This window comes from Colius striatus, chromosome 1, assembly GCF_028858725.1.
Source record: "Colius striatus isolate bColStr4 chromosome 1, bColStr4.1.hap1, whole genome shotgun sequence".
NCBI classification, from domain to species: Eukaryota; Metazoa; Chordata; class Aves; order Coliiformes; family Coliidae; genus Colius; species Colius striatus.
The window spans coordinates 202,924,253-202,948,416 of NC_084759.1; the positions used below are offsets into that span (position 1 = coordinate 202,924,253).

The 24,164-nt window shown below is 46.8% G+C and overlaps 2 protein-coding genes across 3 annotated transcripts in view; one reads left to right on the forward strand and one right to left on the reverse strand.

Annotated features, from left to right (window-relative positions):
* ITIH5 (inter-alpha-trypsin inhibitor heavy chain 5) overlaps positions 1-8,351 on the forward strand; it is a 51,715-nt gene extending 43,364 nt beyond the window's left edge. Inside the window, exons 12-14 of the mRNA XM_062020318.1 lie at positions 1,128-1,244; positions 3,631-4,008; positions 5,702-8,351. Coding sequence (XP_061876302.1) covers positions 1,128-1,244; positions 3,631-4,008; positions 5,702-6,000 — 794 coding nt within the window. The 3' untranslated portion in view covers positions 6,001-8,351. The remainder of the gene's footprint in view (positions 1-1,127; positions 1,245-3,630; positions 4,009-5,701) is intronic.
* A 2,918-nt stretch (positions 8,352-11,269) lies between these two features.
* LOC104550802 (store-operated calcium entry regulator STIMATE) overlaps positions 11,270-24,164 on the reverse strand; it is a 36,775-nt gene continuing 23,880 nt past the window's right edge. For both annotated transcript variants that reach the window (XM_061989457.1, XM_061989447.1), the window contains exons 5-8: positions 20,961-21,073; positions 19,797-19,880; positions 18,624-18,740; positions 11,270-11,902 (exon numbers count right to left, since the gene is read on the reverse strand). In XM_061989457.1, the coding sequence (XP_061845441.1) occupies positions 11,789-11,902; positions 18,624-18,740; positions 19,797-19,880; positions 20,961-21,073 (428 nt within the window). In that variant the 3' untranslated portion in view covers positions 11,270-11,788. The remainder of the gene's footprint in view (positions 11,903-18,623; positions 18,741-19,796; positions 19,881-20,960; positions 21,074-24,164) is intronic.

Here is a 24,164-nt window from a genome sequence, read left to right on the forward strand (position 1 = left end):
GACAGATCAGCCAAAATCCTATTTACTAGACTTTACCCAGGTGGGGTGTGGAGTCTCTCTGGAGAAATTCCAAACTCACCTGGGTGAGTTCCCGTGTGACCTACTCGAGGTGGTCATGCTCTGGCAGGGGGGTTGCACTGGATGATCTTTTGAGGTCCCTTCCAGCCCTGGAGATTCTGTGATCTGCAGAGCAGTGAGGAAAATGAAAAGAAAACCAAAATACAGAGAGAATCAGTAATGAGAACAAGTGTGAGGAAACATAGCAAGGCAGATGATCTGCAACAGTTGATCCTTGTGTTTGAAACTTCTGTAGATTAGGGGAGAACAGGAAGCACATTTTCTCTGTATTAAGACTAGTAAAAAACCATTTTATAAAGTAATGTTACTGACATAAAAAGTGTTGTTGAAGGAAAGGAACCAATCTATAGTGTTTTACTGTTTCCCTGTTGGTTCTGCACTTCTTCTTAACATCCTTTGCAAACATTAAACACTCAAGAATATGTCCAGATCAAGACTTTAGACTTTAATTTCACTAGATAAGGTAAAATTTACCTTAAAAGGTAGGGTTTTGTCTTGCCTTATCATTAAGAACAACTGTCTGGTAGTTGAGGATAAGTCAAGGACTGCTGAAAAAATAAGGTTGTGAGATTGTTTAAAATCTGCTGTGGACTGCTCCAAGTTGATATTGAGGACCAGGAGGGTTCATATGAGGTGTGCCCACGCAGCAGTCCTTGGTTAAAGGATTCATTTTTGTGTGCTGTTCAGGAAGAGGAGTGTAAAACATCTGCATGACAATTCCCATAAATCATTGCACTGATACTCCAGAAACAAAATACCCTGATTTTCACTTGGACTGCTTTGGGTTTTGAGCTTTCATTGAAAACTCAGCCTCTTCCGTGAGAAAAACAAAACTAAACTAAATAATCTGTGTGAAAAAAACAAAGCAAAACTTGGCATTTCCTGGCAAACTCCATCCGACCCACTAAAAACAACAAACTGGGAGGTCTCAGAAAAAAAACAACAGGGACAAACACACTTTAACAAGCAGTTTTGTGAAGTTCTTGGACACTGTAGTTCTGTATGCCTCTCACATTTGTCTCTTTTTTTTTTTTCCCATGTCTTCTCAGCGGATGGAGACCCTCACTTTGTCATTGACTTTCCCTCCAGCAAGTTCTCTGTCTGCTTCAATATCGACGGAGAACCAGGGGACATTCTCCGGCTGGTTTCTGATCATAAGGAATCTGGTGAGCAGCCAAGCAAAGGTTGTGGAGGAAAGCTGAAGTGCAAGGCCAGCTCTCTAGCAGCAAGGCTAAGCACCAAGGTGCTTAAGCAAGAAAGTGGCAGGAAATTAGGAAGAGTTGCTTTTCTGGCCAAGCAACAGAAAATCGGTGCACACCAGTTTATTTGCTCTAATCACGTGGATTAGAAAAGGATGTAAACTGTTCACTTGCACTTATTGACCTCCAGCTTTATCATAGCTCATGGGTAAATTCACAGCAAGACTAAGCAAGGAGGATGCCTGGCCACTGATAAATACACAATGCATCTGCAGAAGTGTTTGTCACCAGAGTAGCCCTAACCATAGAGAGAACTGGCCTTTGTGTGTATCCACACTTCTCCTAGTTTGAGTCTTCATTGACTGGAATCAAGGTAACAGAAATTACATGTAAACAGCCAAGAGACCCACTTGAGTTCAGGAGGGCCACGTTGTACCCCTTCAGTTCAGTGAGTTTGGAGAGCTCAGTTCCTGATGATTAGACCCAGTGTGGTCTGGGGGTTGCACTTGACCAGTGCTACAACAGCCACAGCTGAACAAACAGCCACAGGCATTTTGCATACTGCACGTCGTGTTTGCCTGAGACATGCAGCCACCTCTATGCCAAGAGATCACACAGGGGATTCAGCTTTCTGGTGCAGGGACAGTGCATTTTTGTGATGGTGAAACTTCATCAGCCCTCTTGTTACAAAGCCACAGGAAGTTAATAGAAGATTTGGACTCACCAAAACTGCTCTGTTATTGGAACTTCACTCTTTACTTACAGTACTGTTTGCCTCAGGATAGAGTGAAGTGTCCAAAGAGGTTAAAGAAGAACTGAGGCTGTTTCAGTGAAGAGATTACCAAACTGGTTACCACACCATGACACCCTTGAGAAACCCACACAATTCAGGATCTGCTTTGCCCGAGCCAGTCTGATCCCATCTGGAATTCTAAGCAGGGCAGCCAATAAGCAGATTATGGCCTCAGCAGGGAAATGTTGTGGGGAAGGGGTGTCAAACCCAAAGACAATGCACAGACTTGTTTTACAAAGAAGAGAAAAACCACCAGAATAAAGTTGTGAGAATTCTGGTCTGTGTGGTAGTGGTCCAGCCTCCATATTTCTGTGTTCATGCCTGCCTTAGTGAGTAAGATCCAGCTCCTGGCAGTGCTTCCCTTAAAGTTCTTTTGCAGACTTTGTGCTACTGCTTGAATGATTCTGTGGCTCAAATACAGAATAAGTTTGAAGAAAACAGAATCTGCAGCACTAGCAAGTTAAGTCTATGAAGACAGAAATGAGAGATCCCTCCTGGATTGATGAGATATGGAGATATTTCAACTCGGGGTTGATGGCTTGGGTCTAGCTTGGGTTAGCAACAAGATGCCTCCTTTATTGTCCAGTGGCTTTTCAAAGGGATGTGACAAGGGTGACATTGTCTTATGGACAGCAAGACATAAAAATCATTAAAATCACAGAGAATCTTACTGTGGACATCTGGGCTTTGTTTGACTCAGTGGGATCTCTACCTTGGACTACTCAAAAGTGGTTCTTTTGAGGCAGAACTGGGGGAATTGGGGAAAAAAGTAGCACTGGTGAAGCTGGAAATAAGCCATTGGGAGAGCAGGGCTCAGGGTCTTCTGCTGCAACACAAAGAGAACCTGAATTTCTTGCATTGCCACCTGAGGAGGTTTAGCACTTCACCTCAGACTGTTGCAGGTCACTCTACAGGTCCTGCTCAGCCTTTTGTGTGTCAGCCAAGGTAGTAACCCTTACTCTGTGTCCTCCCCTGGACAATTCTCTTCTTGGGAGTCAGGTAGAGAGGAACATCAAACTGCAACTGTCTGAGACAGCAGCATTCAGATACACTCAGGTCCTCTTCCTAGAAATTCAGTCCCTCTGCTAGTTGGTGATATGAGGAAAAGCAGGCCTGCCAGCAGCTTTTCTTAGCCCTCTAAGGTCTGGTGTGTTTTCCCAGGCTTATCTATCAACAAATATGTTGTCCAGGTAAATCATACCGTGGTAGGTCAGACTACAGTAGTCAGGAAGTTAAATATTTGTCTTATTTGGCTCAAAATCCACATATATCATTGTCTTGACCATCGGTAGGTCTCAGGTTGGATGTGGCTTAGGAAGTGGCTGTGCTGAGGAGCAGCTGACCTTAGCACTGTGTACACAATGTTAGGACTAAAGGGGCTGGGGGCACCTGTCTCAGGGAAGACCAGTATTTCTGAGCTTGGGTAAATTTAGGTGCTCTGTATAAGGTAATCATTTATAACAGACTGGTTATACTGTCTTGAGTACTGATAGGTATGGGGTTGAGAGGAGAGACCTATTCTTTGTTCCAGCTTTCATTTATTGATTACTTTCCTGCAAGGTGTAACTGTGAATGGCCAATTAATTGGAGCTCCTGCACCACCGAACGGCCACAAGAAGCATCGGACTTACTTCAGCACCATCACCATCCTTAACAATAAGCCACAGAGATCTTACCTAGAGATCACACCCAAAAGAATCATCCTGGACGATGGGGAAAGACTTATCCTGTCCTGTGGTCGGAGCGCTGTCGTGCGGAGCAGCAACCTTGAGGTGTCCATCTCTGCCAATTCCAACATCACAGTGACGATACGAGACACAATCAGCTTTGTCATCCTCATCCACCATTACAAGAGGCCAGCCCCACATCAGAGGCATCACTTGGGGTTCTATATCTCCAACAGTAAAGGACTCTCTTCTGACTCCCATGGGCTACTGGGTAGGTAACATGTTCTCACGTTCAGAGCTGTAAAGGGGACAAAAATGATCCCACCAAACAGTTTTAAAGGGCAGAGACAGGAGATAATGAACAAGGCAGGTGGGGATTAAGTTCCCAGGTGGGGATTAAGTTCCCAGGTGAGACACTAACATCCACTCTCAAACAACTTCTCTATTGCTAGTATCAGTAGTTCCTCTTTCACCATTTTCTGTAAGAGCTGTCTCCCACCATTCTAGCTATATGGTTGTCTCTTTTTCACATTTACACTCAATGATGGCCAATGATAGGACAAGGGGCAATGGGTACAAGCTGGAACACAAGAGGTTCCAAAGAAATACAAGGAAGGATTTCTTCCATATTGAGGTGAGGGAGCACTGGAAGGGGCTGCCCAGATGGGCTGTAGAGTCTCCTTCTTTGGGGACATTCCAAACCCAGCTGGACAAGTTCCTGTGTGACGTACTCTAGGTGCCCCTGCTCTGGCAGGGTGGTTGGACTGGATAAGCTTTTGAGGTCCCTTCAAACCCTCAAGATTCTGTAATTCTGTGACACATGCCTCATGATTGTTTAATACAGTTGTCATTAAAATACACATGCCTAATTCTCCCAAGTACAGACAGAAAACAAGTATTGCACAAAAAAAACTCCCCTGAATAAGGCACAAAACAGAGATTGTCTAACAGCAGCCCTAATCCAGAATAGCCTAGTTGCTAACGTGCTTGAAGGGATGTAGCAAAGCAGGCTCTGAATCTCTCTAGACAGAGGGGACAATCAGCTGAGGTCTTGCAGATTCTGAAAGAGAGCTCTAGTCACAGAGCTAGCACATTGCCAGACATCATTGGGCCAGGGGGCAGGGCTGGGACAAAGGCTGGACTCAGTGGTCTTAAAGATCTCTTCCAACTGAAACGATTCTAAGATTCTATGATTGGCTTAACCTTCAAGTACTGTACTTGCACATGACCAGTGGGTCTGTTTCTGCAGGACTGAGCTGTTTACACCTGAGCCTAAGTGAGACTGAGAAACACTGCTAGTGGTTATGGCCTTTTTCTTTTGAAGGTGAAGTGAAAAAAGAGCTGACCCACCTTTTTAGAGCAACTAGGCTTTAGTTAGAGTCAAAGAATGTCTAGATGGTTGGGTTCTTTCAACCAATTTTTATGGCCATGTACAGGTACAGAACTCCAAGACTGAAGCCAGAGTTTCTGTGACATTCAGGCACTTCCAGATAAAGCAAGAGATGAGTGGGGGATTGGAGTCAGGTCACTCGTGCACAAACCTCTAAATGCATACTTAGGTTTGGCCTAAAAACAGCTTGTCCCCAAGAAGGCCAGGGAAGAGAACTTGGAGCTTCAGGCCTAGATCTTCTTTCTGCTTGCTGATGGATATTGTATGGATTATTAGCCTTTAGTAACTGTGGCCCATAGAAGGGAAGTTACTACTGGCAGCTCAAAGAGCTCTTGAGCTCAGCCAATGTATCTTGATGGGTGAAAAAAACAAAGAAAGAGGGTTTTGTTCTAATCTAATTCTGTTTGTGAGATTTAGAATCACAGGACCTAGATTCATCCTGTGGAGAAGCCCTTTATACAACCCCTTTATACACTAAGAATTCAAAACATAGTGTATTAAAAAACCCCACAGCACAACCAGCTCATAAACGGGCACAGAACAGCCACAGACTCTATTTTATCTTGCCTTACAGGTCAGTTCTTGAACCACGAAGTTAAACTTCTTCAGGAATATTTAAACACAAGTCATCAGCAGGTTGGTCAGAACCAAACCGAAGCATTCAAGTCAAACCCTACAAACACCCTGAAAGTGAAGGGTCGTCTGGTTCCTGTGGTGTGGAAGCAGAGGAGGATCTACAACGGCCAGGAGGAAGTTGACTGCTGGTTTGCAAAAAACAACGCGGACAAACTGATCGATGGGAGCTACAAAGACTATCTGGCTTCTCATCCCTTCGACACAGGGACCAGCTTTGGGACAAATAACAGCCTTTAAGGCCGACCATAGCAATGCATTACAGCAGCATGTGTGACAGCTGAAGCCTCTAGAGCTAGGCAGCTTATGAATATTTCTTTACTGTTTTGGTGCCCTTGGAAATCAGCTGTCTCTGTTTCATGGTAGATGAACATTGATCATCAAACTCCTGAAGACAAGGAGGTTGGGGTTTTGGGGGGAAGGGTTGAGGACATGGTTAAAGATGGAGTCGGTGCTCTTCCAGAGGGAAGGAAGGGAAAAATGGGCCAGCACTCATATCAAATAGTGCAGAGAGCTGTTGGCCTTAAAAGAAACCCACACAGGGATCTGTGCAATACCCTCAGGGGCTGGTGGGTCACCAAGTGAGACAGGCACAGATCAAACAGCTCAGTGCCTACCTAGAGAGAGAAGCTTGGGTGATACACCTTGCAAAGAAGTGACTTGGAGCCCCTGCTCCAACCATGGCCACTGAGGAAAAGAAGAGAGAGAGAGATGAGAGGGGGGTGGATACTCATCTGCAGTGACCCATTAGCATCAAAGAAGTAACAAATCAAACCCTTAAATCAACAGGCCAAAAGAGGGCATTGCTTTCTTGGCTATTGAGATGGTGTCTAGATTTGCCACTAAGTATGATGTTCCCTGAATCACTAAGGACCCTCAAAATAGTGGTGAAAACCTTCCTGGGGGTTATTGCTGTCTCAGTGCACAGGCTGCATGCTTAAAAACCCACCTGTGGTCTTCAGCAGCAACAGGAGTGGTGCTGGCTCCCATTCCATGAAGCAGCTCGTGTAAATAACGCTGCAGATTTAGTGGTTTAGTCTTGACTCCCTTCAGAAAGAAACAAAGTTCCACTGTGAGCTTCCAACAAACCTCCCAGCTCCTTGAGCAGAGCACCACTTCTGCTTAGCACAGATTTAAACTCTCTAAAGGATGACGAACCAGCAACAGTTTGTGACCCCACAAAGCAGCCTCTTGAATTTAGACCAGACATTTCTCACTGCTTTTCTAATCAGGGAAGAAGTCTCTATTTACTCCAAATTGTCAAGATTTTTTTGTCCCAATTTCCCCCTCTGGCTCTTTTTCCTTCCCTACACTGCAGGAATTTGTACACAGCAGGAATTTGGCAACAGGAGGTTACAGAAGGGTCTGCCAGCCACCCCCACTGCAGGTGGTTCTGCTCTGCAAAGAAACCTCCAAACCCAAACTGCAAAGCTGGGGTCTGTTTTACAGTGAGGCATCGCTGAGTAACGCTATAGACCAGTCACAAGGGAGTTTGCAAAGCACAGAACTTGGCCAAAGGGGACTTTGACAACCACAAAGACGTTTTACATGGCAAGGCCAAACTGAGCTCATGTCCACTCTGCCTTTCCAGGACTGAAAGGAAGGAGGGTGGGTGTGGAAGCATCTCCAGGAGCTAAATGACATCCATGTGTTAGGAGAAAACAGAGTTGCCAGAGTCCTACAGAAATAGGATCAGTCTTGACTGACTTTTTTTGGCATATTTAACGACTAAATCATACTGTTGCTGCAGGAGCTCCAGCTGCTGGGGGTGGGGTGCTGATTTTCCAGTTGCTTGATCATCTAGTTAGTACTGCTAGCCCTGTGGCAGCAGAGGGGGTAGCAAGCATGGTTGCTTATTCTCTCACCATGTGCTGTGGGGAAGAGGGAAACAGCCAAAAGCAACCAGCTAGCTTTAAATGGAATAACCTTACAGAGCTTGCTTAGAGCAAAACTCCTGCCAAGGTTCATGCTTTGGAACAAAACATAAGGAAAAATCTACTGGTTTGGGCCCAGCTATCTTGAGAAATAACTGTCCTGCCAGGGAGAACTGAAGGCAAGGCCCTCAGCACAGTCCTGAGCATGCAATGACTGAAGAGGTTAATGCTCTGCAGTGTGCTCATGAGCCAGAAAGGAGATGCAAAAGAGCATCTGTGAAGTTGACTTCTCCAGCCCACAAGTCAGTGGGAAGATCACTCAGCTCATTTCCAACTAATCTCCCATGTCACTCACGTAGAGTGAACAGAGTGGTGGCAGTAACCTTCTAGACAGTCCAGGGTTCAGTGGGTGTCTTCTTCATACTGTCCTTACTGAAAAGGGATTTCTTTGAAGTCTTCACTCTCCTCCCAGATTTTGGTGTTCCAGTGTATTGCTAAGGGGAGCAATTGGCTTTGACTCTCCTCTCATCTCTCCTGTATATAGATGTGTATACACACACACATACACACACGTTGCCAGTGCTTCAGGTGCATCATTACTCCTCCTCCTCTTCCTCCAGCCAAGGAAACATATTCCTTTCAGGGCCTTAAAAGAACAATGCTCAACTCCAACTTGCCAGCCCTATGAAGCACCTGGAGCAATGTACTCAAGTTCTTGTTAAGGCTCCAGTTATCCATTTCACAATAAATATTTTACAGTGAACGCTGTGGTGAAGCTTTCATTTAGCAGAGAGAAAACGAGCTTGGAAGCCAAGGTTATGCATGTTTCATGCTGCTGGACAAACTCACGTTACCAGATGGCTGAAAGAACCACTCACAACTTAACAATAGGTTGGGAAACAAAATTGAGCAGAAAATTGAAGGTCAGGGATGTTCTTCAGCCTCTATCTGCTTGGCAGGAAGCAAGAAGTGTGTTAGGTGAGCAGACCCTGGGTTTCTACTCCCACTTTAAACTGAGACTTTAACCATGTAAAGGCTGATCCAGCCTTTAAATATAGGACATAGGAAATCAGAGTTTGTACTTCTGCTGCCTCAAGAGCAGTAAGAGCAAAAGCAAAAGCAGGGCATGAAATCGAAACTTCACCTTTCCCCACCTATAAAGGGACTTCAGAAGGAGACAGAAGGAGAACGTGGCCAGGCTGAGTCCTCATAGCCCTTTGCCACAGCACAGAGAGCTCCCAGGAAGTGCATTGCAACAACTGCACACACAGACACACATCTGTGCTCATCTTCAGTAGCTCACAGAGCACTTTGTTTTGCAGTGATACTGTTAGGGATCACAAGCTGCTCAGATGGCTCAGGAATGAAGGCTTAGCAATTGCTTTGGAGTGCCATGGAAATAACTGCACAGAACCATTTCACACAAAGGAACAGGACTCTTGAATTTAGGGTTGCTGAAACAGCATGGGCTATGCAATGCACAAGAGGGGCACCCTTCCCCCATACCGACTTGCCCTGCTATTGCATGTTGGGAGCCTTCTCAGCCTCAACTAAAGGCTAAGATGAAGATCACATCACTCACCTTCCATTTTAGGGCAAGGACTTTGCTGTAGCTGAATTTGCACTCTTCACATCCTGCAGCATTGCTCCTTGCAGAGCTGTGGCAAGAAAAAAACCCAAAATACCTGCTCACCTCAAACATGGAGCAAGTTTGGGGGTATTGGTCAAGAGCTAGCTGAACAGGAGGCAGCAGCGTGCCCAGGGGGGCAAGAAGGCCAGTGGCAGCCTGGCTGGGCTCAGCAGTGGGGTGGCAGCAGGCCCAGGGCAGTGCCCGGCCCCTGTGCTGGGCCCTGGGGAGGCCGCAGCTCCAGGGCTGTGTTCAGTGCTGGGCCCCTCACTCACTGCCACAGGGACACTGAGGGGCTGCAGCGTGGCCAGAGCCGGGCACAGAGCTGGGGAAGGGGCTGGAGCACAAGTGCTGTGAGGAGGGGCTGAGGGAATGGGGGTGTTGAGCCTGGAGCAGAGGAGGCTGAGGGGAGACAGCAGCACTCTGCAACTTCCTCACAGGAGGATGCAGTGAGGTGAGGGTCAATCTCTTCTCTAAAACAGGCAATAGGACAAGAGGAAATGGCCTCAGGTTGCACCAGGAGAGGTTCAGATTGGATATGAGGCAGAACTTTTTCCCTGGCTAGGGCTGTCAGCCCCTGTGCCAGGCTGCCCAGGGAGGGGGTTGTGTTACCTTGAGATCTTGCAAAGCTGTGGAGGTGAGGGCCATGGGGTAGTGGTGGGCTTGGTCTCTTAAACATCATTTCTACTATCTAAGTTTCTAATAGGGAAGCTATTTTAATCTGTTTTCTTCTAATCTCTTTTCAGTCAAGTCCTTAAATAGCACAGGAGTTCCTCCAACCCTTATCAGCACAGAACTCTGCCAGAGAAGCAAAAGTTGCATTGTGAAACTGATTTCACTAAGTAACAGAACCACTCTATTCAGAGAGCTGTGTGCCACGTGTTCCAAAAGCCATTTGATGTGCCAACACACATAGGATTTTGACCCTTCATTAAGGTAAAAAAACAAGGCTTAATTTCAAGAAAAACAGTGTAAGGCTGTGCAGCTGCAGCCAAGCCTGTCTGCTTCACTAAGGAGCAGGCAAGGCTTTGCTTTGCACCTAGTGCTTCTAAAATACTGTCAAGTTTGGAAAAAAAAACCAACCCAAAAAAACCCACAAACCCCTAAAAAACCCACAAAACTTCACACACTGTCAGCTCAGCTTTTAAGTGTCTAAATCTGTCTATGTTAGAAAAGCCTTTATTCTCTTCTCCTTACTAAGGAGTGCTTTCCTGGGAAAATAAAAGGCAGGCAAGGGAAAAGAGAAGATAACTCCCACCTAACACTCCCAGGGACTGTCTTGCAAGAAGCAAGGCCTGACTATGGCTCATTATCAGTCCTCTTCAGTGCATCCCAGTCTCAGGGTTCTCCACCACATGGGTATCCTCACAGCTGTGTATGTGCACCCAGCCTGGGAGTGCCTTGTGCAGCAGCTCTGTGCTCCCTCCCTCAGAGAGCTGCAAAGTGCTAACACACCCTTTATATCTATAAACACACAAAAATGCAAAACAAGAGGTCAAGGGCAAAGGCCTCAAAGGTGCCAGGATCTGAGATGACCCAGGGGTCCTCTGCAGTAGTCCTACCTGAGGCCATTCTCTTACACCCTGCAGATGATGGCTGATTAATGGGGCTGCAGCTGGCGCTTTGGATCTACTTTTTGAATCAAGCCCTGTGTAATATATGTTTATTTTCAACTAGGTAAAAGGAAAGTAGTGAACTTCTAGTTCCTTCACTAGTGGCAACTGGCAACTGGGATCTACTTCCAAGTCTGTTCTGGTTGGGGTCCAGCCCAGGCTGATGCTGCAGCATCAGGTCTTTGCACTGAAGAGGCTCATACAGCCCACCTACAGACACTGAGTGTTGCAGCTCAGCTCCTCTTCTGCCCTGCCACTGAAAGACAACATGCCCTGCAAGGAGCTGGTCAGGATGAATTTCAAGGTCTTCCTCCTCCTCCCCTTTACAGCATTAGGGTCTTGCAAATCATAAAGGACATGGAGGCATTTAATTTATGAAGTAGTTCCAGGTCAAGTATTTATTGCAGTCCTTATAAAACTGTAAAAAGCATCAGATCCACTGAGACCATCTTCCCAATCCAAGACATTCAAACACATCTTGCAAACCAATTCTTTGAGAACTGTGAATATAAAAGTGTCACATTTCAGATAGTACAGGACAGATTGTTTTTTACTATTTTCTGTAAAAAAGAAAGCAGACAAGTCTTTTGATTTCTGTTTCTAGCCCTGATAAAAAGTTACACCCAGCTGCCCAAGCCAGGGCAAGCACGTATCCATACCCCTAGCCCTCAATGTGCCTGCATGTGTAAAGGTCAGGACCAGGCAGGTCAAGCAGATACTGCTTGAGCTTGTAGAGCATACACAGACACCATCCCAAAGAGACAATTGCAGAAGGACAGGCCTTGATAAGGCAGGAGAAAAGGATCTCTGCAGATCCATAGGGATGGACTCGCATTGCCCACCCCACCTCTCCTCAGCCAGCTCAAGGATCACAGTGCTGCTTCCCTTCCTCCACCTCCCTCATCTCAGTGCTGTCAGATGACCACTTGATAGCTGGGCTGCTTCATCTTCTGGTTTGTTCCCTGCAGTCCTGAAATATCTTGGTCGCTTTCAGACTGATCAAAATCCACGTCTGGAGAGAGTAGCACCTAGAAGGGAGAACAGATACCAATGAAGTGAAAGTTCTCAGCTCTTCTTGATACTGCTTGCTGAAGGAAATGGTCAAGCACCCCCAAAGGGGTCTGCTGCAAGATCTAAGGCCTTTCTAGCAGATGGGAAAGGTCTCAAGGTCACCATCCAAATGACCATGGTCTCAAGACCATCTCTCTAACAACAGCCAGATAGATTCAGGCGCAGACATGATTACCTGGTGTCCCACTCCCATGCCCCTCTCAAGAGCAAGACATGAAGCTAAGAGCTCTGTTCACTGTGGGACAGGACTCACACAGAGACATGTTCAGGCTGTAGTCTCAGTGGAGATTACAAAACTTAGGCCAGGTACCTCTCAAACAGCTGTACCAAGTGTAAACCTCTGCCCAGGCCCCCAGCTACTTGCTGTCACCAGAGCTCTGCCAGGAGAGCACAGCTACAGAATCAGCCACGGTCAGCAGGCTCAGGAATGCTGTCCTACTCTGGTAGCATCTTATTTCCTCCTGGCACAGCAGCTCCTGGCTCATTCTGAGTGGTGGGAGCCAAAACAGCACACTGACACCTCTCCCCAGCACTTCTCCAGGTAAGAGAGCCCCCAGCTTTGCTGCAGGATGGGAAGTCTGCCTGTGGCCTCCAGGAAACATCTACTCTCTCAGCAGCTACCCTAAGGCTTGAAGCTACCAACAGGTTGATTCTCCCCTGAGCTAAGGGGCTGCCACTGGCCTGGAGTGTTTGCAGGATGTAGAGCCAGGCGTGGGACATCCTCCAGCCACATCATCTGGAAGAGGAAAAAGGCTGGATTTTACTGGGGCTACAGTTACAGGGACAGCAGCAGAGCTGGATGCAGGAGCAGCTATGCATGGGGAATATTCATGGCTTGACAGGTTGTTGGCTCAGCCCCATCCTACCCCTTCCTCCTTACCTCAAAACTCCAGCTTTGGCCAAGAGAAGCCCAACCTGTGTTATTCCTAACAGCAGTTTGTAGCTGGCTAGAGCTAGCAGCTAAAGCAGCTATTTCCAAGAACAGCTGAATCACAGAATTCACACAATGTTAAGGGTTGGAAGGGACCTTCAAAGATTGTCTAGTCCAAGCCCCCTGCAAGAGCAGGACCACCTAGAGTAGGTCACACAGGAACTCATCCAGGTGGCTTTGGAATGTCTTCAGAGAAGGAGCCTCCACCATAAGGGTGAGGGAGCCCTGGCCCCAGGGAAGGTGTGGAGGCTCCTTCTTGGGAGGTTTCCAAACCCACCTGGACACCTTCCTGTGCCCCTGATCAAGGAGAACCTGCTTGATCAGGGGGTTGGACTAGATAAGCTTTAGATCTCCCTTCCAACTTCTACTATTCTATAATTCTGTGAACCCTTGGGGCCATGCCCAGCAGTACTTGGGGGCTCAGTCAAGTCATGAAGTTTCTTGTCAACACTAGTCACAACATCAGCAGCCTGGCCAGGTCCTTGGCACGTCAGCACCAAACTCTAGAGTGACACAAGTCTAATAGGACAAGCAAAAGCCTTCAGGGATATTTCCCTAGATAAGCAAAAGCAGGAGCCCTTTCTCCTCCTACACTTGTCCCAGATCATCATTGTCCACATCATTAGTTCATGGCTGATGCAGGGACAAGAAGGAGGTACCACAACCAATCCCACATACAGCTTCCTTCAACAAGACAGCATAGACCTCTCACCCAAGCCTCAGCCCTATCTGACCCCACTTTCCTCCAAAGACTGAATCAAAGGAATCTGAAGCCTCCCTGTGCCTGACTCACAGGAGCCTTCCAGCTCAAAGGCACAAGCCAAGGAATGGTGCGCAGGCTTTCAGCCAAGCACGTTCACCAGCAGCATCCCCAAGATCACAGACAGTCCTGGAGCTCAGGCAAAACCAGAAGCATGGGGGAATTAGCCAGAGATAAGACTAACTCCAGGCACAAGTATGTATTAACATGCCCTGCACTTGTTAGCACTTAGGAAGCCAGTCACCACAGCAACAAAAATGACTAAACAGGAAAAGCAAAAAAGCAATGAGTCAACGACTTCAAAGGAGCAGAAAAGCTGCAGGGGAAGGTTTCCTCCCCACCCTCACAAACACTCCAGCTCCTCCATCTGATGTTATCAGCCTCACAGCAGCACCTCAGACACTCAGAGGATAGAAGTAGATCAGATTAAGCTCTCTTGTGTCCGTTCCCCCCTCCATTGGTCTCAAGGACTTATTTGTTGTTCAAGACACACACTGAAAAGCTCCCATCTCTTCCAAGTGAAGATTTCCCCTGTCATAGTAATATTGTAATGCTGTTCAACCTGAAAAATGGCTGGGTAATTAGTCACACACAGCATTATAAACTCACTGAACTCTGACAGGCTGCAACAGGCTAGTTTTAGGGCCTAATGAACTTGTGATTCGAGTGGGTTTCAGCTGCAAACTCAAATCCCCTTGCGGCCAAGCATGGGTGAGAGAAGCAGGCACAGAGTGTTCAGCATCCAGACCCATTCAGGCTGCTACCTGCCCACCAGGCACAAAGCTGCTCCAACCAAGAGCCCCTCAGTAACCTTTCCACAGTTCCCCAGGGAGTTTCACCACCTCATTGCTCTGACAGTCCCAGGACACTCTCACATATGGTTTTTGTGCCAAGCTCTTGTTTGGGAGTTTTCAGCACAGCTTGGATGAGGCACTTCCCCTGTGGCTGTGTCCAGGTCAGGATCACAGCAGGTTGGTGGCACAGCTGGGAATGGAATTGTCCAGTCCCTGGACAATGTGCTTTTGTCTCCCTCAGCAGTCCTCAAATACCTCACAAATTCCTCCCCACTCCAGGAGGCCAATGGCTGGTGGAACAGTTCGGGTCACACGGCTGCCCATGTGCTCTGCCAACCCCTCCTGGCTGGGGGAAGAGGCTGCCTCCTGGTTTGATCCTCCTTCAGATAACTAAAGACATCTCCATAGCAGAGAAAGATTAACAGACAGGTGAGAACTGTGACACAGGTTGTTCCCAGAGCTGCCTTGGTTTACATTTCCCTGCTAGCCACAGAAACCTGTTTGCCAAAAGCCCCACCAGCCTTGTGTACAGGTAGGAACCACCCCACCATCCTGCACCTGAGCTTAGATGAACTCCCAAGTGTTCAGAGAACTGACAGGTAGGAAGGTCTCTTTCCAGAGGCACCTCTATGCCCACCTTCATTTAGCATTTCCACAAGGACCAGGCACCTTAGTTTACCTTGAGCTATTTAAAAATCAGATCAGTTAAGCAGCCAGCAAAGCAAACTCACTCTTGAAGTATTCTTCAAGCAAGGAGCACAGGTATTGGCACTCATCAGCATCTTCAGTCACAAATCACAGCTCTTATGAAGGAAATTGGGACAGGTGCTGAACTCCATGCTGATCAAAGACATATGGGCTTTTTTCCCCAAGCTTAAAGTAGCCCCCAGTTTCACCTTAAGAGATCTCACAAATACCACTGTCATTAGACCAAATTTTGCCTTAAGGCTCATCTTTGAAAATGTACCAAGTCTTCAGGAAAAGGAGCAGAAACTCACAAACCACTCTTGGGAAGAGAAAACAAACAAGAAACAAGTTCAAAAAACAAAAAAGATCAAATAAAACTGAGTTGTTTCCCTGAGTGGAGGAAACAAAGAAATCACTGCTAAGATCTAAAGTTTATTGGCACTTGCCAGGGCAAGGGAAGAGAGACTCAGGTCAAGTACAGGACACATACAATGCAGAAACAAGGGCCACGCAGATGAATGCATCTCCCCAGCCTGAATAGCACTGGACTCAGCCTCTCACTCTTGAGAGATCTCTTCCCATCCCATGAAAGGGCAAAACACAAGAGACTGCCTGAAGATTTACCAAGGCAGGGCACAAGTCTGAAACAGAAAACTAAAGACTGACTTGGAAGAAATGCTGCAATTCCACCAGCCATAAGAGTGAGTTTAACCCTTTTGGATTTTCAGTGAAAAATAAGCTCAGCAGTGGCTCTGTTACAAGCAAGAGCCCACCATCACATCTGTGGCTCACCACAAGAGCCTGACAGTTGTTTGGTCTACAGTACAACCATGGAGGCTAGAAGTGACAACAGTGGATTGCTGAGGTTCTTGCTACCCAGCTGGTTCACCAAGACAAGGACAAAGCCCCATCTGCCTGCAGAAATAACCCACAGAAATAACCAGTGGGGGGTGTTAACAGGTTAACTCCAGCCTACCCTTTCCATCCTCCTTCCTCTCTCCCCTTCCTTCTTCAAAACACATACTGCTAGTGAGAATAAAGATGGTGTCTGTCGGTGAGATAGGCAGAGGGTTGAAATTCAAGAAGGCAGCAGGATGGGGAGCTGTTGGCGCCTGCTGCCAGACAGCCCTGATGAACCCTGATAAACTGCAGGACACATTAGCCTCAGCCAGCTCTGCCCTGCACAGAGATACTTCTCAGCCCCCCTTCTCTCCCTCCCTCCCTCTCCATGGCACAGCAGAAAGGGAAGAAATTCCCCCACTTGGACAGGTTATTAGCAGCAAACCCTCATTTTTCTGTTTTCAAGCCTAAATTCCTACCCATCCAGTTGTAAGGCCCAGACAGACAACTTATTCTTTAATTCAGGGCCTAAAATGTTGACACATGAGGCAGGAGCCTATGGCTATAACTCAAGGCCCAGTGACAAGGAACAGAATTGGAAAAAAACAAGTCACTCATGTCTGTATTTATTACCTGCCTTCTCTGCCCAAAGTTATTTGTTGGGCCAGAGGCCAGGGAGACACAGACCCTGGAAACTGCCCCAGGTACAAACCAGTCCCCTTGGTAGCTCCACTGCAGAGGTGGATCAGAGGGTATCAAGACTGGCAGATGACCTGTATGAGGAAGCTCTCAGCAAAAGGCTGCCTGAGAAAAAAGTCAAGTACTTGAAAGATGGAAGAAGCCTCTGACAAGAGTCAGACTGTAGGAGCCCAGTCCGCTGCTTGAAACAACCTGTCTAGTTGAGCTGCCAGAAAAGCCTTTCATGGCTTCTGGGGATTAACAGATATCAGATTAACAGACATCTTCCCCCTCAGATTATCCAGAAAAGAGCTAGAGGCAACAAAGCACTTGTCCCACCTTGAGTGGAGCAAGGCAGAGGACAAGCTCCATTTCCATGGAAAACCATTAACTGTGACACCATCTGCATGTCCAGCAGCAAACCATCTAGAAGCCTAGATGCTTCAAATTTAAGTTTGAAAGGCTGGAAAGGGGACTGACTGCCTCAACTAGAGACACCACCTCCTTAGCCTTGCTTCCAAGATGGTATAGTTGTAACCCATCTCAAACCTTCAGGAACACACCAGCATATCCAGTCAGTGAGGCAGATCTTCCCCACTTCTACACTTGGAGCAACCCTCTAACTAGTTCTCTGAAGGCAGCACCACCCTTGAACACCAATCACCACTAAGAAACCAGGACTGTGCCATAACCAGGGACACATTCACATCCAGAGTTAATCCACCTTAATGGCCTAGGTACAGCTTTTTAGCTTCAATGCACAGCTACCCAAGACATCCTGGTACTGCCCAGCTTGAGCCTCTCTTCCCTCCTCTCTCCAAAACAAGGATGTGTCAAGGGTGCCCTCCTCTCATCACCAACGCCACTCAAGAAACCATTTCACACTGTCTGCATTTTCCTAGTGACCTTGCCAAGCTACAAGTGTTCATCTGGAGGCTAGGCCAGGAGGATTGACTCACTTGTCTCAACAGCTGCTCACATCTGCCTGTCCAATCCTGCCAGAGGGAAGATGCCTCCAACACTGCATCCCTCAGCATCAGCCTCTCCCCTGCTGCAGCCTCCAGCCATGGAAGCCATCACTGCTGTGCAGGCTGGCAAGCACTCTCTCAAACACTATTACCTCCCTGTGCCTTGCAGTGTCAGCAGCAGCTGGCCATCCCACCCATCAGCAAAACAGCAGAGATATTCTTCAAAAAAGGTGCCCAGAAAGCAAGAGCTATTTCTGTTCATCTAAATTCCTCAACACAGAAGCCAGCCTGAGACTGCCAGGAGCTACCTTATCTCGCCTGGGAGCTGCAGGACATCAGCAGTTGTACACAGGAGCACTTTGAAACAAGGTCTGGGTGCCAGGGGAAGGAAGGAAACTCAACCCAGCAACTCAGGTTGTGGTCTCTGCCTGAAAGCTGATGAGAAGCACAGGCAGCACCTGCCCAGCAAACCACACATCATTAACAAAAACAAAGTCTGCTGGGACTGGAGCACTTCCTCCCCTTCATAACTGAAGGGTCAGGATCAGATTACACAATGTACAGCTGAGAGACCATCATATGGCTGGAAAAAAAAAGTCCAAATGCTGGCAAAAATGGGATTCTCAGCTAGGCCTTGTCCTCTAGAAAGGATGCTACTGATTATGGCAAGGAAAGCAAGCTCTAAGCCAAGGCTAATTTCAACCTCCCCATTTTTAATTGTAAGACTGTAATGTCTGTCTTTGGTAGACAGGGCCAGATCATCTCAGAAAACACCCCTCTGTTGACCTCAGCTACAAGTCAGTTTGATTTGGCAGGGTCCATGGATCAGGTGCATGAATCACACAGCATCACAGAATGGTAGAGGTTGGAAGGGACCTTTAGAGATCATCTGGTCCAACCCCCCTGCAGCAGGCTGAGGCCTTTGCAATGCAATGATGTGTTGCATGACTCTGGGGATGCACATAGATGATGCCACGAGCTTGCAGTTTGGCCTTAAACACAGAACATCCTTGGTCTTACCTGAGATTCCTCAGTCCTCCTAGGCCAAGGACTTTCTATAGATCCATTGATGTCTAGGGTATCCTTCTGCTTGTATTTCCTCATGATCAAGCTGTCCACAACCCAGAACATAATAGCCTTGAGAAGAAAGAAGTTACATGAATAAATTGCAGAGATCTAAATACAAAGTCATTCAAAAATCACAGCTGTTTCTTCTCCTTTTGGTTTCTCCAGATGTCCAGCCTTGACCAACCTAGTATCTAAATTAAGTTTGTGTCCATCAAGTGTGTCCATGGAGGCTGGATGAGACAAATTCCTGAGACCTTTTCTTACAGAAACTATTAATTCCATCCTTGTTTAACACCCAGTGAACAAAAAAGGATAGGTCACTTTTCCACCACAAAATAACCAATGAGCCAAGCTCCACTGAAGGTTCATTTGCTCTGTCTGCATCAGTCACTGATTAGTTCTTTAAGAACCAGAGTTTGCTTTCAAGTAAGCCTGGGGTGTGGAGAGGTTGGTAGCACAGGCAGGTAAACTCAGCTATGCCAACAACTCTGCATCCATTGCAATGCTCATGGCATAAACTGAAGAGAGTCTGAATCACTCCTTGTTCAGGTGGGATCTGAGTATTAACACCTTGTTCTGATTTTAGCAGGAACTAAACTGCAGGTCAAAGCTTACCCAGAATGAGGGGAACCAGGTGAAAAAAAACAAACCCTGGGCTTTCAAGATGTTTATTCAGCTAGTTTTGCAAAGATCAGCGGTTCTGGGTAACCTGAGCACCTTGCTTTGCTGTAACACAATTTGAAGTCTAGCCAAATGGCCAGGTTTGCAGGTAGCCAAGAGTCAAGCCACTCTATACAAGCCACTCCATAGGAAATTAAAGGGCTTTGGGGCATTCCCACACCCGTAGCTCGCTGCTGAGTCACAGCCCTCAGCTTATGAGTCTCAGCTTTCTTCAGTCAGCCACCCAGCAGCTTGGACAAGGGGAGCAGAAACCACAGCAGGGCAGTAGTGACATATTTACATATCCATCACAACAAATGTGTTTGTTTCTACTCCCCTCCTCCCTGTCCCAGCCACTTCAATTGCTCAAGGCTGCCCTAAGCCAGTTCCTGCACACACTCCCCACTGAGGGGGACACCATAATTTGCAAACCATCCACCCAGCACTTGCAGAGGCATCACTTACATTGACTATGAAAGGCACAACAAGCATGACAAGGACGAGCTCCAGCTGAGGGTTTGGGATATAACCCAGGAGGATCTGCTGAAGCTGCAAAAGAGAAAGCAGTTAGAATTGTTATCTGAACAGCTCTGTTGCAAGACCTTTGCTGCAAACTAGTGTCCTTACACTGGCAGCCTCCTAGCTAGGGCTCTACTGCCTTTGCTTCAGCCAGCTCTTAGATTGCATGGGCTATTTCTTTAGCCCAGCTGCCAAACAGGATTTTGGACAGATCAAGAAATGAGAAGTGCTGGTCTTTAACTCCTCATGACAACTGCTAGAACTCTCTTTGGCTCCTTAGAGCCTAGCTACAAGATAAAGACACCAGCCATGTGTGATAAATGTGGAGAGGAATCCAGCGGCGTCTCTGGATCTAGTACAACATCTTCACATCCAAGACACCACTGTGTGCTACTGCTTTAGCACAAGCCCTTGACACGAACAGATAGATAAGTGCTCCCAGACTGCTGTAAATAACTCTTCAGTCAAGTCACATCAGCCTGGGAGGTACTAGGTACTATGTGTAAATGCACTCAATATTGGAGTTACTCATCAACACCCTGAAATGGTTTTTATACCCATCACACCTCCCTGTCACCAAATCTGGGGCCACAACTGCCACAGGATTGTTGTTTTTTACTTTTTACAGGAGAAATTTATGATCAACACCTTTACCATTGCATGAGCTATCATACAGAAGCAGTCAGGGGAGGCAAAGGACAACATACTATAGGGATAGCTCTTTCCAAATTAACCTCTAAAAGTCCTCCTAGTTCAGACATGGGACCACAAAACACCAACATGAACTGACTGGACTACATAATGTAGAAATCCTCTGGCAGAACTGAAGTAGCTCAGCTGCCAGCCCAGCACATTTTATTTCTTCCAAGGAGGGAAAGGATAAAGAATCATCTTATTGCACTAACTTTTGACTAGCAGGAGAATGCCCCAAAAGCCAAACTTTCTTAACGAAAGTCATGTTTCCCCAAACTGAAGTAATAGCTAATGATTACAGAGACATCAACAAGTCATAAGGATTAAAGCCCTGTGATGATGTGGACCACTAATAAGGCAAAGCTGACAAGAAACAAGCCACACTGTGGCTAGAAAAACCCCAGCTCAGGAACTTACCTTCGTCCAACCAGGGATAAGCAAGACAAGGCTAATCACAGTCTTCTCAAAAACCATTATCAGGAAATAGAGGACACACTGGCCAATCCAGGCAGCAGCTTGGGGAGGGTCACCTGGGAAAACAGCACATTAAATCTGAGCCAGAGGATGAGAGGAGAAGATAGCCTTGCAGAAAAGTTGCCTTGTGGTTGATCCCTAAGGGACAAGGAAGTCTTTCCCCACTTCAGGTTTTGCAGCAAGACAAATACTCAATACCAGACTTAGAATTAGTGGAGAGATTTTTTTATCTGCAGTTGTAGGAGCACATGTCTGGGGCAGAATGGGGTTCCTGTTGGGTCTCCAAGTCACTACTCCATTGAAGAACACAAACCTACCAAGATCTTAAGCTTAGATCTTTCTAGTTCAAAAGAAAAAGTAAATCTGACTTGTATTAGAGAAAATTTAGCTGACTTGTAGCTCACTTTGCATCTTTGCAAGCTGCTGTAGAAAATAAGTGCAGAAAGGCAAAAATGCACCTCCCTTCCACCTGCCCAGACATCCTGTACTGGGGCTGATGTTTGTCTCATTCTGCAGTTGTGTGCTTGAATTCAACTTGCTACAAGCAAGAGAGCTCTCCCCCATGAGACACCACATACATCATTACCACCAGCAGCTTTTTGTTCTTTTTCTACTCTTTTCAGAGCTGATTTTGGAATGGAGACAGCAATTAACTCGACCTCTGGTTAATTTGAAGAGCAAGCAAGTACAGAATTTCAGACTTGACTCAAAAAACCTTCTCTATCTCAGATGCCAATGCTACCTGTATTCAACCTTTCTACTGCCCTGGTCTCCATTCCACCAACCCACCTCTGAAACCTACCTAGAGGAGAAAAATCACCAGCAAAAAATCATGTCTTGCATCTCCTCCCCCATTGCCTCTCCTTTCTAGATCAGTTGCTTTGCTGGAGCAAGTTCTAGAGGTGTTCTACAAGGCAGGCAGGCAGCTTCTCTAAAAGGGTAGAGCCACAGCTCTGGCTCTGCCTGAAAGACCTGAAATTCCTTGTCTTTATCCAGCAATCCCAGGCCTCAGACACTCCTGGGCTCTCAATGGCCACAGCAGTAGCAGAAGTGCCTAGTGGAAAAGCTGTTCCTGGCAACTGTAAGGTCATATCGACTTTTAGGAGTCTTGGTTTGGATATCAAATATGTTGTCCTTCACTTGGGGGAAAGGATGCACAGAGCCTTGGAGATGCCTTCCCCCCTCTCCTTCAAGTGCATTGCCAAGGTTGACCCCACAGCACTGAGCTTCTTTGAGCTGGATGGATACAGGGGTCTAAGGGGAGGTGGCTTACTTGCCAACAGGTGCACATATCCCTACTTCTCAAAGTACAGATCACTAAAATCCTCTTTACAGAAACCTTCAAAGCTCAGAAGCCTCAGCACCTTACTCAAACTGTTCCTTATAAGCATGTGTGGCATCTCCTTTGCCTCTTGTTCAGTACCCTTCTGTCAAGGTCCTAGAGATTTCATTTCTCTTCACATTAGCAAACTTACAGAAGTCTGCAGAGATAGGTCCCTTCCACTTTTCCCCTTCCCTCCCAGTGGATAGGAGTAGCTCTCAAAATCCTGACCATTTAGACCAGAATAGCAGACTGGTAATCCTGAGTTAAAGCTAATCCCAATAGAAGCCCCTAAGACTAGACACTGCTGCTGGACCGATCCACCTTGACACAAGGATCAGCATCCTGCACACTCCTCTAGACAAAGATTAAAATAAACCAGTCACTAAAAGATATCACCTGCAGCTTGCTTCCTGCCAAGCTCTATCCACCCAGTTGCAGTCTGAAATCTTCTGGTCACCAGCTTCAATACAAGAAGCATCAACTTCCAAGTCCTAAACAGAATTCTTCTCTGCTGATCAAGTGAATGTCTGGCTATGTGATACTTGCTGTCTGAGCAAGAGACAGGGGCTCCATTGCTCTGGGTTTTCCAGCAATTCACTCAAAAAGAATCAATGCTAATTAAATATGAATGTTTCCAATGAGGTGCTTACCAAGTAATAAGTAAAAGCATATTTGCATTGTTAACAACAGTAATGGTGCTGTATCTATTACATGTGCTTGCTTCAGCCCTCTGCAAGCACCCTGCCAGCTGCTTATCATCTTCCCAGGCTCATCAGAATATCTCAGGTCTGCAAAGCTGAGCTACAGTATCTGGGCTTAGGAAAAGCTGCAGCATTTCCTCTTAACCACTTCAGTAACCCCTGGCAACAGGGCTGGCATTTGGAATGGCATCTGTGCCAGGGAAGACAACCCACCAGGAGATACTGACACTGGACATGCTGCTAGGTGGAAGCAGCCTGGGAGCTCTGCCACACTTTCCTCAGCATAACAGAGCTGAAACGTGGCAGGGGAAGACACCACCAGGAGTTTGCAAAAGCACATTTACCCAAACCATCTCACAACCCTTCAGCCAGAGACCAGAAGCACATACTTCACTTACTAAAGTAAGGTTATACCAGGTTTAGTTAGCTGTATCCAACCAAGCCCAGCTCTAGGGGTTCTGCTTCCCAGCAAGGACAAAGCAGGTTTGTGTGTATATTTGCCTATATTCTGTTATTTGTTAGCAACAAACCAAACTATCTGCCCCATTGCAAAGCTACAGTTAAGAATTAGGGGCATCCAGCTAATGTTTTCATGCCAGAGACCTCAGAAGGATCACCTTGCATCCCAGCTTTTCAATTGCTCAAACCATGATTGAGAAGGGGGCAGAGGGGAGAGGGAAGGACCAAGGGGTGCAGAGAAGCTGCTGAGGTGGGAGGACAGTAAGTGAGTGAGTCAGACCAGCAGGCAACCACACAGAGGGAGGGAGGGAGGAGGGAGCCAGGAAGGTTACGTGTAAGCAGCAGAGCCCTGAGGATTGCAGAAAGCACACGTCTGCTCCTGGCAGGCAACAGCTTAATGGGTGGTCTGCTGAGGAGTAGTGTACAGGCAGCTGGCAGAGGCTTTGATCCCCCTGAAGGACAACCTCTCCTGATAGACATGAGTGCCACTGTCTTTGGCACAACTTAAGTACAATCAGGCCTTTTGTACCATATCCCAAGACCTACCAATTTCACCATTGGCTATCAGAGCTCCGAGTGCAAACCAAACAGGAAAACAAACATCCCCGTCCTGTCCTCCCTGCATTTGAGCTGCTTCCCTTTTGCTGTGTGTTGTCAGCTGTG